Source organism: Neoarthrinium moseri (genome assembly GCF_022829205.1).
Source record: "Neoarthrinium moseri strain CBS 164.80 chromosome Unknown scaffold90_Wmoseri_CBS_16480, whole genome shotgun sequence".
In the NCBI taxonomy this organism is placed as follows: Eukaryota; Fungi; Ascomycota; class Sordariomycetes; order Amphisphaeriales; family Apiosporaceae; genus Neoarthrinium; species Neoarthrinium moseri.
This window is the reverse complement of record NW_026055204.1, coordinates 22968-36398: the sequence shown is the minus strand read 5'-3', so window position 1 is coordinate 36398 and position 13431 is coordinate 22968. Positions and strand designations below refer to the sequence as shown.

The 13431-nt window shown below is 51.4% G+C and overlaps 4 protein-coding genes across 4 annotated transcripts; 2 read left to right on the top strand and 2 right to left on the bottom strand.

The window, feature by feature from the left end:
• Nucleotides 1–302: 302 nt before the first annotated feature.
• JN550_012607 (uncharacterized protein) lies at nt 303–899 on the top strand (the record flags this gene model as incomplete). Its single annotated transcript, XM_049311101.1, has 1 exon — nt 303–899. One exon carries the CDS (start codon nt 303–305, stop codon nt 897–899), a length of 597 nt encoding a protein of 198 aa, XP_049165406.1.
• Nucleotides 900–1643: 744 nt separating this feature from the next.
• Nucleotides 1644–6399, top strand: JN550_012606 (uncharacterized protein; the record flags this gene model as incomplete). Its single annotated transcript, XM_049311100.1, has 4 exons — nt 1644–1873; nt 2318–3229; nt 3293–3635; nt 3727–6399. 4 exons carry the CDS (start codon nt 1644–1646, stop codon nt 6397–6399), a joined length of 4158 nt encoding a protein of 1385 aa, XP_049165405.1.
• A 429-nt stretch (nt 6400–6828) lies between these two features.
• On the bottom strand, nt 6829–8549 carry JN550_012605 (uncharacterized protein; the record flags this gene model as incomplete). The annotated part of the gene is made up of 5 exons (XM_049311099.1): nt 6829–7318; nt 7377–7582; nt 7644–8161; nt 8220–8358; nt 8412–8549. 5 exons carry the CDS (start codon nt 8547–8549, stop codon nt 6829–6831), a joined length of 1491 nt encoding a protein of 496 aa, XP_049165404.1.
• A 1632-nt stretch (nt 8550–10181) lies between these two features.
• Nucleotides 10182–11852, bottom strand: JN550_012604 (uncharacterized protein; the record flags this gene model as incomplete). Its single annotated transcript, XM_049311098.1, has 4 exons — nt 10182–10306; nt 10357–10720; nt 10898–11429; nt 11488–11852. 4 exons carry the CDS (start codon nt 11850–11852, stop codon nt 10182–10184), a joined length of 1386 nt encoding a protein of 461 aa, XP_049165403.1.
• Between the last annotated feature and the right edge of the window lie 1579 nt (nt 11853–13431).

Below are 13431 nucleotides of genomic sequence, written 5' to 3'. Positions count from 1 at the left end.
GCAGCAGAAGAGCTGTGTCAAATTAGTCACTCTTTCACAGTGACACAGGGAAACAGCTTGCTTAAAAGCCGGCAATACCACATACCGACTATATAACTTATATAGTCTTTCCGTCATACCTTCTTGCTTTTATCCAAAATTGGCAGATATATACTAGGTCTTTGTTATCTCCTTCACTCTAGCAGATTAACGATCTCCCAACTCGTGACTCGGGCTAGGGATTAGGCCCAGAATTAGGGGCAGGCATTTACTATAAACCCAGTACTCTCTGGCTTCTGCTGCATCTCCTGTCATTGACGGCCATGGAATCAACAACTGTACCGACACCACCAATCACACCAGCACCGTTTGGTGGCGTGAAGCCTCTGTCCGAAGGGCTTCTCGCCATTGAGCCCGCTAGCGTTGCCGATGCTCCAGCGATGGCAGTAGTCGGTGCCACCGTGTTCACCGAGACCTTTGGGCACTCTGTTTCGAAGGAAGATCTGGCGGAGTTTCTGTCATCCACTTACTCAGCAGAAGCAATGGTTGCTGAGCTCGCAGACCCTACCAAGGTGACTCTAGTCGCGCGGAGCACTCTTGGAAAAGTAGCTGGCATTGCCCAGCTCCATCGAGGGCAAACGCATCCCAGCGTACACGGAACTACTCAAGACCTCGCGACACTGCAGAAGCTCTACGTCGACTCATCTATGCACGGCCAGGGTATTGGCACCAAGATTGTCGCTTATGTCGAGAACCTGGCTCGGTCAGAAGGTTTCAAGCAGCTTTGGCTCACAGTTTGGGAAGAGAACACCAAAGCCCAGAAGCTGTATGAGAGGCTCGGTTATACCAAGTCAGGAGAGACAGAGTTTGTGACAGGATCTTGCATTCAGACGGATTACGTCTTTGCAAAGAAACTATAACCGTCGATCAGCATCACGGACCGGAGCTGGGCAGTCAACCACGCAGACGCGGCTAGAAAATTTGGGGATTTCTCCACGCACGACTGTCATGTTTGGCTAGAATGGGTTGGTTCAGAATTATTAGAAGCCTAGCGTCGGGAATTTAGAAGGTCTCGAGAAGAGCTGCCACTGATTTCCGGTCGTGCATACTAGAGGCGGAGCCCTTGAAAAGCACCTGGGAACACCGAGTTAAAGATCTGATTATGCTTATTTGTATAGATGACTATATATACATTGATTATACTTATCTTGGTCTGTACCTGCTATCATTATGCCCTCGGCCACTGGATATTTTGAATTGACAAGAACAGAAATGTTATCAAGTTCAGAACCAAGGCCCCGTCTTTAGCAATAAGACCGGACGGAAGCGGTTGCCCATGTCTTGAATTGCCGGGAGTCAACAAGCTATTTTCGGGCTTCTTTGATAGCATCCACGACAATGTTCTTGACTCTGGTCCTCTATTAGTACCTGACACTGCGAATCCTACTTGGACGAACTAATCAAGGTTGGAATCATTCAAGCTGGATGCTCGACTCAAGCCTTGAAAATGTAATTCAGCTCAATGGCAGACCACATTGTGGTGTTTCTTCAACGCTTCACAGCCTTGGCAGTGCCCGGCCAGGCGACGATAAGAAAAATTGTCCCAAGAATCCAAAGCCTTGGACCAAAATCAACTTGCTACTGTTAAGTTAGCCCCAAACGCCATGCCCATTCCGGTAAAGGGTCACGAGCCCAACACTAAGGCCATCCACATGTTTGTCGGTGAGAGCGCTCCGGTTCCCGGCCAGGGCCTCGGTCAGGGGAAGACAGCCGGTGATGGTCTTGCCACTCAATCTGGTGAGATCTCGCGCACAACCTTTCGCCGTTTCAGGTCCGTTTACCCACATCCCTACGTCGCTGGAAGTAAATTGCCGTCGCAGCAATCCAGCGAAAGGTACGGCACCGGCCACTCCACTTGGACGGGCTCCCGAGCGGGATACGGCGGCAGTCGGAGCTGTCAAAAGAGAACATTGACTTGACGTCACGAAAATCGCCGCGTACTGGTAATTGTGCACCGCTAATCGATCCTGCCCCCAGCCAAATTCCGCGGCCGAGAAGACGGTTGTCGGTGTCGACCACTTGCTTTTTTGCCTACCGTCCGCCCTGAAGCTTCATCCAAATCGTCATCCTCCCACCGGTCAACGTGGGGTGTCTCGCTAGGGCTGAATCCGAGAGCGTCAACTGGCCAATCTCACAATACTACTACAACTGACGCCGGTCAACCCCCACGAGTTCGACATCTCCCACATTCGTTCGTTTGGTGTGAGAATCTAGAACTTTGCCTTGCGGCGTCGGCTATCGCTGCCACTAACCAACAAAAACCCGTTTGTTGTTAAAGAGGTGTTCCAACATCCTCCACAAGCTCTGAGCTTCCCTTATCTACCAGCGTCGTCTTGACATTTCAGATTCCCGCCATTCGATTGATGATGGCCGTCATTGACACTTCCAAAGATTTGGCCGCCCTCTTCTACCAACAGGTGCAAGCAACTCCAAATGCTGTGGCCCTTGAAGATGAGACTAGAAGCCTGACTTACGCTGAGCTGGAGCGTGAGACGGCTGTTCTGGCTCATAGACTACGCCTTCGTGGAGTATGCCGGGATAAGCTAGTTGGCATACTGTTGGGGCGCAGCGCTGACTACGTGATCGCATGTCTTGCTGCGCTTCGTGCCGGGGGGGCTTTCTTGGTCCTCGAGCTGGCCTACCCCCCTGGACTTCTGGCCGATGTCATTGAAGATGCGGGCCCAACTGTCATCATCACCCACAGAGCTCATGCAGGAAAGGTTTCTTCAAGCCAATCGAGCCTCATTGTTCTTGATGAGCAGGACAGCACAGATGCGTCAAACGGCACAGAAAATCCTCTCCCCCCACTACCGAACGATGAGGACCTTGATAGACTTGCGTTCGTGTCATATTCTTCGGGAACCACGGGTCGGCCGAAAGGCATCGCAAACCCCCACAGCGCTCCGGTGCGCTCCTACAACTTGAGATTCGGTCTGAGTGACCTGAAACCTGGCGACAGAGTCGCTTGTAATGTTTTCTTCGTGTGGGAAATCCTCAGACCTCTTATCCGTGGAGCAACAGTGTTTGCTGTTCCAGACGAGGCAAGCTACGACCCCGTGGCTCTTGTTGAACTACTCTCGTCGAGGCAGATCACGGAAACACTTATGACCCCAACATTGCTTGCAACTATTTTAGCAAGAAACACGAAGTTGACCAGCTTAAAGGAGTTGCGTACGCTATGGCTTAACGGGTACGACTGGTCCATTCTACCTTGGCCGCTGGCCCCGAATCATTGCTAACAATGGGTGAATAGCGAGGTTGTGACAACGGATCTCGCCAGGAGGGCACTCAAAGCGCTTCCAGAATCCACTCGCCTTCTGAACTGTTACAGTGCCAGTGAGACACATGAGATCGCTTGTGGCGATATCAAATCCATGCTCAACGATGAAGCAACTGTGTGTGCTGTTGGGCCGCCTCTAGACCCCAAACACACCTACATTCTGGGCCAGAATCGTGAGAAGCTTGAGCCGGGTTTGAGTGGAGAGCTGTTCGTAGGTGGTGGGTTGTTAGCCAGGGGATACCTCAACCTTCCTGAGGTCACATCCAAAGTTTTCATTCCTGATCCATTCAGTCCAGGACAGCTCATGTATCGCACTGTAAGTCCACATCTGGAACACTGCCGGGCCAACCCTGCCGGCCAGACTCAGTCGTTGCACCGCCTTCAAAAGCTAACCTTTCCTGCTCTAGGGTGATCTTGCTAGAATACTCCCTTCTGGTCTCCTGGAAATTCTGGGCCGCGTTGGTGGCATGATCAAAGTTCGAGGGTATACGGTGCAGCCTGGAGCAGTCGAGCATACCATAATGAAGCGATTGGCTGTCAGTCATTGCGCCGTAGTTGCTCATGGAGATGGTCTCGAACGCCAACTGGTTGCCTACTTCGTCCGGGACGAAGAGCCAGCAGGCCGCTCCGAGTTCACGGTAGAGGAATCCGGCTACAGCCCGACAGCTAGAAAGGTGCTGACCTCACATCTGGCGCACTACATGATTCCCGCTCTTTGGTGCGAGCTCCGAGAGATTCCGACACACGAGGTTTCTGGAAAGGTTGACCTCAAGGCGCTACCGACTCCATCTACCTCGAAACCACGAAATGGAGTCACTGGCGCCGGTGATGACCGCAACACGGAGATTAAAATTGAGACAATTTCTAAGATATGGGCCGCTTCCTTGAACTTGTCAGTCAGATCAGTGACTCAAGAGCACGATTTCTTCGACTTGGGCGGCCACTCGTTAGCACTTGCCGATTTGGCCAGCCGCTTGTCAGAAGCATTCGGTTTTCCTATTCCGTTGTCACGCCTCGCAGGGACACCAACACTCGAGGGTCACGCTGAGGCTATCCGTGCTGCACGCGATGGCCATACCGCAGCCGTGCAAGCAGACTTGCCGAAAGTACTTCTGGCTGATTCGACACTGCCAGATGACATCAAGGCTACAGGATCCAAAATTCGCCCTCTCAGTGAGGCGAATACTGTTCTGCTCACCGGTGTGACTGGGTACCTTGGGGCGTTTCTCCTCACATCCATTCTAGAAAGCACCACTGCTCGGGTAGTTTGTTTAGTTCGCTTCACTCATCCTTCTGGAGAGGCTCGGGGTGAAGGCATGTCTCGTCTTCGCAAGAACTTGATTGATCTTGGTATATGGAATCAGGCAATCCTGGATCGGGTTGAGGTTCTGCCCGGAAATCTGGGCCGGAAACGTCTTGGCCTTACGCCTGATACCTTCGAAGAGCTTGCTTCTCGCGTCGACGTGATTATTCATGCTGGCGCCACCGTCAACCTTGTATACCCATATGCAGCCATGCGTGGTGCCAACGTTGGGGGCACAAGAGAAATTCTAAGACTGGCCAGCCGAAGCGGAGCTACTGTTCATCATGTTTCTACCAATGGAGTCTTGCCACCGTCTTCGGAAGGCTGGCCAGAGGATGCCATGTTGGGTATCGATGAGGTTCCGGAGAAACTTCTTGATGGCTATGGTCAAACCAAATGGGTTGCGGAGCAGCTTGTTCTAGAGGCTGGCCGCCGGGGATTGCCTGTCAGAATCTACCGTCCAGGGACCATCAGTGGCCACAGCACCCTCGGATCAACAAACACGTACGACTTGTTAACAGCACTCATTGTGGAATCCATCCAGCTGGGCTATGCTCCAGATATTAAAGGGTGGCTTGCGGAGATGACACCTGTAGACTATGTCAGCAAGGCTATCACTACACTGGCTTGTCACACCGAATTGGACCAGCCTATCTTCCATGTTGGCGACCCCAAGCCAGTGACCGCTACAGCCCTCCTCGAGGATCTCGCTGAGATTGGGTATCCGACGAGAGCACTGGATTGGGACAACTGGGTGTCGCTCTGGACCGAGAGGAGAGGCGCCAGCAAGGCCGGCGATGACTCGTTTACTGCTGGCATCCTTCGTCGTGGCATGCCGACTATCGATTTTCTGAAGGCAGTCACCGTCCTTAACGACTCCAAGACCCAACATATCCTGGATACCTACGAGCTGGACAGGCCCAAGATTGACAGCAAACTATTCGAAACTTACACCCGCGACTGGTATGCACGAGGTTGGCTATCCAGGCCTCCAGTTAGAGAATCCTCAGGAACATCGACTCCCAAGAAGACTGGGCCGCTGGCAGGACGTGTTGCCGTTGTCACTGGTGCATCCTCTGGGATTGGCGCGGCTGTTGCTGAGGCTCTATCCAGAGAAGGCGCCCACGTCGTCCTTGCTGCCCGACGGACTGAAGCTCTCGAAAAGCTGAAAATCAAGCTCTCAGCCTCGCCTGGCAAGGTCCTCGTTCACAAGACTGATGTGACCGATAAGGCACAAGTTGAATCCCTCATTCAGAAGGCTAGCTCCTTGTCTGATACTGGTGTCGATATCCTTGTCAGCTGCGCTGGGGTGATGTATTTCACCATGATGGCCAATAACCAGACCGATGAGTGGGAACGTACAGTGGATGTCAATTGCAAGGGTCTGCTTCATTGCTTGTCTGCGACCGTACCATCGATGCTTAAGCGCGGCAGTGGTCACATCGTTGCGATCTCTTCAGATGCCGGTCGTAAGGTGTTTCCAGGGCTGGGCGTTTACTCTGCCAGCAAGTTTTTCGTAGAGGCTACGCTTCAGAGTTTACGACTTGAGACTGCTGGCACCGGCTTGCGTGTCACTAGTGTACAGCCTGGCAACACAGCTACGGAGCTTCTCGGTATGTCGACAGACGCTGAAGCCATTAAAAAGTTCGGCGAGCCTACTGGAGCGAAGGTCCTTGATCCGGAGGATGTTGCAGGAGCCATCGTGTACGCTTTACGACAGCCTGAACATGTTGCCGTCAATGAGGTACTGATCGAGCCACGCGACGAGCCAATCTAGAGGGAATGCGCAATCCAGACGCCTGGGAGTTGGGCCGCGCTTGAGATGCCCCACGCGAGCCTTGTATTGTCTTGTACAGGTATTGAAGTCGGCACAACCCCCCAATAGAGTTAGAGAAACATAGAGATCCGATATCGTTAGGAGGGTTAGAGTTGATCACCTCAACTATTGCATTACTGCCTTTCGCCTTAATAGATTCAACACCTATTATCCTCACGTGTCTAGCATATTGGTGAAAAAATCCAATCGTTCGTGAAATCGCAGAGCTTGAACTCTGTTCACGGTACTTTTATTATGGGCCGCGAAGAGAAGGATATCGTGGTCGTGATGTCGTAACTGTCCGATAAAGAAGAAAGTCCCAGTACTGCTTACAGAGTCTTCTGCATAATTACTAGTGTACATGGCTCCGACCGTCTAGCCTTATAAAGCCTACCACTGCGTTCTGTAGTTTCGTGTTTCTGAGCCAGGCTGGTACTGACTAGCCAGGTCCTGATCAAGCGCCATCTCAAGATCTGTTGATTTGGCCGCCTTATCCTGCCGATCCACAAGCTCAAGCTCGTCACTCTTCGTATCGTACATGGTTGGTTCTGCATATGATATTGTAACGCTTGTTGTTTTAGAGATGTTTTTGCGATCGTTCATGCGGGAGAATCCGCGATGTCCACGGAACGAGTTCAAGCCCCCACTGTTTTCAGAAGCCGGTCGCGGGTAAGATCTATCGGAGCTGCCTTTCGTCGAGAACACCCGAGGCCATAGCCTCTGAAGGAGTCCAGCCACACCGGGTAATGACGCGCAGATAACGCCGACATCGATTTCGACAAGAGACCAGATGGCCAAAGCAGAGTATTCGTACGTCGGATTGGTGCTCTTACCGAATTCCATTATAGTTCGCAGCCGAATGATGGAGCACAAAGTGACACTCAAAGTAGTTCATGTAAGTAGTGTATCGTCAAGAGCGGAGCAACTTCGTGACTTACAACAAGCCAACCGCGAACATGAGTATCACTCCAAGCTTTCGCCTAAAGTTCATCTGGAGTGCTAGCAGTTGGGGAATAGGAAGCAGGAAAATAAGGACATCAAGGCTCATATTGACGCCCGCTAGAGCAAAGGTTTGTTTGCTTGTATCCATGCAAGTGCCAACATGTGCACCATCCCAACCCTGCCACATGAACGTGATAGGTATCTACAATCAAATTGTTAGTCAGTTTTCGGAATAGTAAGAGGACTTGACATTGGGAACGCACGCAATTGAAGCCTGTAGAAACCCAGCAACTGATGCCAAAGGCGACGACAATACCAACCAGGATATAGCAGAGCCATCGGAATCGCGCGACCGTGAATATGCGAATATACAGACATAAGATCGAGATCTTGGTGAATACCACGAGGAATGTGTAAAGATACTCTTCAATGAAGAAGTAGAATAGAGTGTTGGTGATATCGTCGGGGTCGAGCATCCATATATCACGGCCCAGCCCTGAATTGACCATCAAGTGGGCAATTGCACTGGCAGGTGTGAGAGCTAGCTGTAATATATACGTCAGCACGCCATCACGTTGCGCAAGGATCATCTGACTTGCCAGGCAGGCGATTATAGTCCAGTCATCCCAAGCATTACGTGATAGGTGAGGAGCGCGTCCCCATAACCGCGCAGCAACGAAGATTAGGGCAGTGGAGTACAAAGCCCAAGTGGTCGCCAAAATGTGGTTGCTGTCATCGTGTACTTCTGCTCCACACATAATTTTCTCGAATCGTTGGGTTTCTGTTATCCCTTGAGTCCCATGGCCAGGATGTTATCAAGACTGAACACTTTGACTCACGAAGTTGTTCTATGACTGTACACTTGGCAGCTACCATACAGCTACCAAGAGCTTCTGCCAGACCTGCATTGCTGCAGATGCATGCCGTGTCGGTTAGAGCACAACTGGATTTTGGTATGGTGGAGACGAAGCAGTCGAACTGTATGGACGATTAAGTTCCTTGCGTGTTCTGATATCATGTTTGAGACCTACGGCACACTTGGGTACTGACGCTTCTAGATACTCGACTATGGCAGTTAGGTTCGAATCCGCCGGGCTTGCAGCTTGAGAAGCTGCTTGGCCGATGATTAATGCTATTAGAACAAGCGCTTCTAAGACGTCGGACTTCATGATGGCAAACTGGCAATCGCTTGCACGGATGCAGTTGACGGCAATCGTCAGGACAAGACCAAGACAAGGACGAGGTGAAGTGCGGGACAGAACGGTATTATGATACTTGTTACCTATTAAAGGCGTCTGGTAGTGCTAAGGGAGAATGTCTTCGACGTCTGGGGGCAATATTGGTATCAGCACATTGTACTGGCAATGGCATGATTAAGAACACTTGCACACCACTTGGCTTCAAACGGTGCCCGCCAATGCATCTTCCTCCATCGAGTCACTTCAGTTGGCCCAGAGTAAGGCCTTTGGACCCTGGCGAAGGGTCCAGCCTCCACTTAGGTACATCAACGGGGCGTATAAGCACAGACGTACCTGTCATACACCTGTCGGAATAGGAAACTCGTCCTTTCTCCAGACCAATGCCAGAGAGGCCAAGATGGGTAGGGATATGCCTTTGGGCAAGTCCCACACGGCTTTCCGAGAATCAGCTCCACTCACACCCTCGGCCGAGAGTCTCATCCCATCTTGAGAGGCCGGAGGGGATGCCAGGCCGAGGCTCCAAAGTCTCGAGTTGCAGTGGTGAATAACAGGGATGGACAGCTGAGGACTGTTTGTCGCCATCGGTCCCTGATTTTGCCAAGAGCGCGATTGATTCCTACGTAGTAGGAGGCGCTGGATATTCTGAAAATTCGCCAACTCGATCTCGCAGAGTCGTAACGGCCCTGAGCGAGGTAACGCTCCCAGCCCTAGGCGCAGTTGGGATCCCTCACGAAGGTGGTAGTCCGCACGCAACGCATGGCTTCATGGAGAACCCACTTCCACGGATCCATTTTCGAGGCTGACAAGGATAGCAAGATCCGAAGCACAGACTCGTCTCATACTCCACATTCCTAATGTTTCGGCCGAATTCGCATTGCATCCAGGCACTTGTTTACACGTCCACGGAGGGGAAAAGTTGAGAATGCGGGGGGTTCCAAGTGTCGCGACGCAGCCTAGGCGGGGGTAAACCCCGAAGTGGCGATCGTGTTCAGGGGTAGTCAGTCAAGCAATTCGAGTGTCAATCCCGTAGCGTGCCAGTACCTCCGCCGGAAGCCCTTGCACGTAAGCTATTGACAATGCCACCCAGAAACCCGGGAATAACTGTCGCACGAATCTTGCGCGTTAGTGGGAACAATCACTGGCTGATTTCTCATAATTTCTACGAAGAGCCGACATCTCCCCTCGTGCAACTTGGAGTGTCCGAGCTTCGACTCTGCGTTATCCTTGACAAGCGTGGCCTCCCAGCATACCGTGCAGCCAACTCCACTGATCAGCATTGATGGCAACCCAGAGCATTTGGTGGCGGTAAGCGCGTCGAGAAAACCATAACTGGTCAAAAGAATATTTGAAAACGGCAAAGGCGTTTATCAATACGCCCTTATCAATGCGCCACCCAGGAACACTCGTTATTATGGTGTGTAAAGGTCTTCGTAAAGTCAATGTCACATAGATCGGTACAGGAGCGTACAGAAAGGCAAAATAAGTCAGGTCAAGAGTCTCAGTTCATTCCGTATTTAACGCGTCATACAGGATCGCTCGTATGTACTGTTGCGACCACTAAAACGCAATGCAGCACAAATCTAACTGCTGCCATTTCTCCTCCTAATCACGTTTCTGAAACTCCTCCAAGGCCTCGATCTGCTGTCTTGTAGGTGAGCGCTTGCGAATGTCGGCCAGAGAAGGCTGGCCCGGAAGTCTCATGAGCTTGAACTGCTCGTACATTCCTCCTATTTCGGGTTAGCGGGCTCCGTAACGACAATGGAATAGTGATGTTTACCCTTCTTGTTGATGGGTGTGAGCTTCTGAACGACCCGGTACAAGCCGTCGTAGCGGATTCCACATGACGGCGCGAAGGAACTCTTGGTCTTGGTCAACGTTGATCCTCCCGATCGGAGGACACGAACAGGCCGGCCAGAAGCAAGCGAGGCCTTGAGGGCCTTGGTGCCGGCGCTAGACTCTGCCGGTCGATCTCTATTCTCGTTGTCGTGGCTGTTCGATCCAGAATAGTAGAGAATATCTCCCTCGTCGCGATCAAGGTCGTGATAGAGGTCAGTGACAACAACCGAATATGCTCCTTTCGAGAGACTGCCGTGAATTCCACCCATCTGAGAGCCATGCGCGCCATTGCGCAGGGCCAAGATCTTCGAAGAAAAGGGTGTTAGTACGTAGAAAAACCAAAGATACAGTAACGTCGAGGCTTCATTGAGATAGAATGGTTACGAAAGCGACGTGGCCACGACAAGAATTGAAAAGTAGGGAACGAAGAACCGATTTCGAGACGAATTTAGGCGCAAAGAACGGGAGCGATCGAGACTTACTTGCAGAGGGAACCACGCTCCAACGGTGAGTCCATTTTGTCCGAAAACTTGAGCGGACGCTCGGGGAACTTCAGGGTTAAGCTGGTAGACCTTGCGGCCGCCCTTGCCTCGAACAACCAGAACGCCGTACATGATGCCATTGACGCCGAATGTCGGGTCGTTCGAGGCCGGCAAGGCCACCTGGGTCGTCGCCTCGTCGTCAGGGGCCGTGGTCGGAGATGCTGGCTGCTGCTCCTCATCGAGGGCCTCGTCCGCTCCCCAGTTCTCCCTCTCCCAGTTCTCCCGCAGGGCTCGTGCCTTTGCCTTCACATCCTCGGGGAAGTAGTACAGCGTCTCGTTTAGGATATTGTCAAGCGTCTTCTTAACTTTTCCTCGGTCTCTGATCTTTGGTGTCATGTCAAGGTTGGTACCCATGTACGCCAAGTGAGCACGAAGATCACGGAATCGCTTGGCAACCTCGATCTCATCTTCGGATGGTATCATCATAAGTCGCTTGCTTTTAACGGCAAGCTTTGCAGCGTTGATGGCAACACTAAGAAAAACGGTTATAAGTCCGGCGACATGACTCTCAACAAGGAGGGTTTACTTACATGTCACAGAAGAATCTGACCTCATTTCCAGGTAAGACGAAGATTGTGTCAATTGCATTTGTCTTCTGCGAATTGTTAGATAGATCATGAACCGGGCCAGCCGCATTCTCGGCCAGGTTCTCCGGGTTGTCGACGTGTTTCTGTGTGGTTCCCAGCTTCTGACGTTTAGGCTCGCTGGAATCGCCAATCTTGGTGCTGGCCATGGCCATCTCATCGTCGTTGGCATCTTTCGGCTCTCTGCCTCTCTTGCCAGAGTCATTAGCAGCAATCTCGCTAGGTTTGTGACCAGTGACTCCTTGTTGAGCTAGACCATGATGGAGACCGCCGTTCGGCTTTTGGTCGTCCTCAGCCTTGATGTCAACCATCGTGAAGTAGTTGTAAGCTGATGCTTTACTGAAGAAAGATCATGCTGTAAGATGAGTCATCAACCCATATGTTTACTAAATCTTTATCTGACCTCAGAAAAACTTACAAGGCTCAAGAATGGGTAGTCTGTAGAAACTTGGTGATCCGCAAAGCACTTTTGTTGTTTATGTACCAACGCGAGAGTGATCGCAGACGTATCTGGTAGCAAATTAGCCGACTTTCTCTACTACATCACCAATCCTTAAGTTGTACTTCTCAACCGTATCTTCAAGCCGGAGGTTGATGCGAGCGATCATGTATCGGTGATTCAGCTCCGAGCAGTCAAACCACGATTTCTAAGACAACAAAACGTGACTTCGAAGTGCCTAAACAGGCCCAAACATGGAATGTTTCTTGGACGTTGTGTGAGCAAGTACGTACTTATTGTTCTTGTAAGAAGCCCCCGGAGGGAGAAAGGAAGGGGGGGGGGGGGGGGGGGGTCGCACAAGCTATCTGATGTATCTTGGGATCGAATATGAAGGCAGACTCACTAGGAATGATCTTATCTTGAGGAGCACCAAGATGAGCGTTTCTGACCGTTGGCCCTGTTTGCTGGGGAGAAGGCCAGTCAACGTGACATGAAAAAAGGCAATGTGTGAAATTACGGAAGAGGCTGTGTCGCAAAGGTCGCGACCGTCGGAGTTCGGGGTTGTCAGGTGAGAGAGATCGAGTTCTGATCCACGCCCCGGATGATGATGTTTTCCGAGTTCGAGATCAGATAGTAGCAGTAGTGAGAGGACTGGAACGGAGTGATGATGGGAATCGTCTGGGTCTCCTGGAGGGTTAGGCTTTGATGATGTTGATGGAGATACGGCAATCCGTACTGCGCAAGAAATTACCCCGCGGCGACTCACTTTGACACAATTGAGTTCGGAAGTGTGCAGTTTCTGGTGGACGCGTTTTAAATGTGAGTGAAGAGAGCCTGTTGGCACGGGTACGGGTTTGGCCAAGTGAATGTTTTGATCGAGACTGAATAGCCGTGCCTTCCGCCCGTGATTCCGCGCGATTACGATCCGATAACGCAGAAGATGTTCAGGCCAGTTTCTAAATAATAAATAGCCTGCTGTTATTCTTGTGCATCAGGTTTTGATCCCCCCAAAAGACACCGTTCGGTGCGACTAGAAGAGATGGGATAAGTAGGCTTACAACACAGGATTTGGCGTGTCTGATGCTCTCTGACATTGTTTTTGCGGTGATAAGCTTCAATGCAGACTGGAATGAGGACGAGCCGGATGTCCTTTTATGCTTGCGGAACCAACGAACTTGCTTGATCTTGAGCGTGTCGCCTTCAGTCGTATATAGCCGTATGAGGTTGTCTTGCAAGGTTCACTACAGACCCACGATCTCAGTTTTGCAGCCTGACGAAGCTGGCAGGTAACGGTAACTATAGATTGCTTAGGTGCCCGGCGTAGGCTTGAAGACCCGAAGTTGCGGGGCAGCGCGACGACCCGCGGACCCGGTAATGCGGATCTGACGCTTCTCCGTAAAAATGCGGATCTGGCATGGGGAACGCGGGGCCAGTTGACGACGAAGTATATA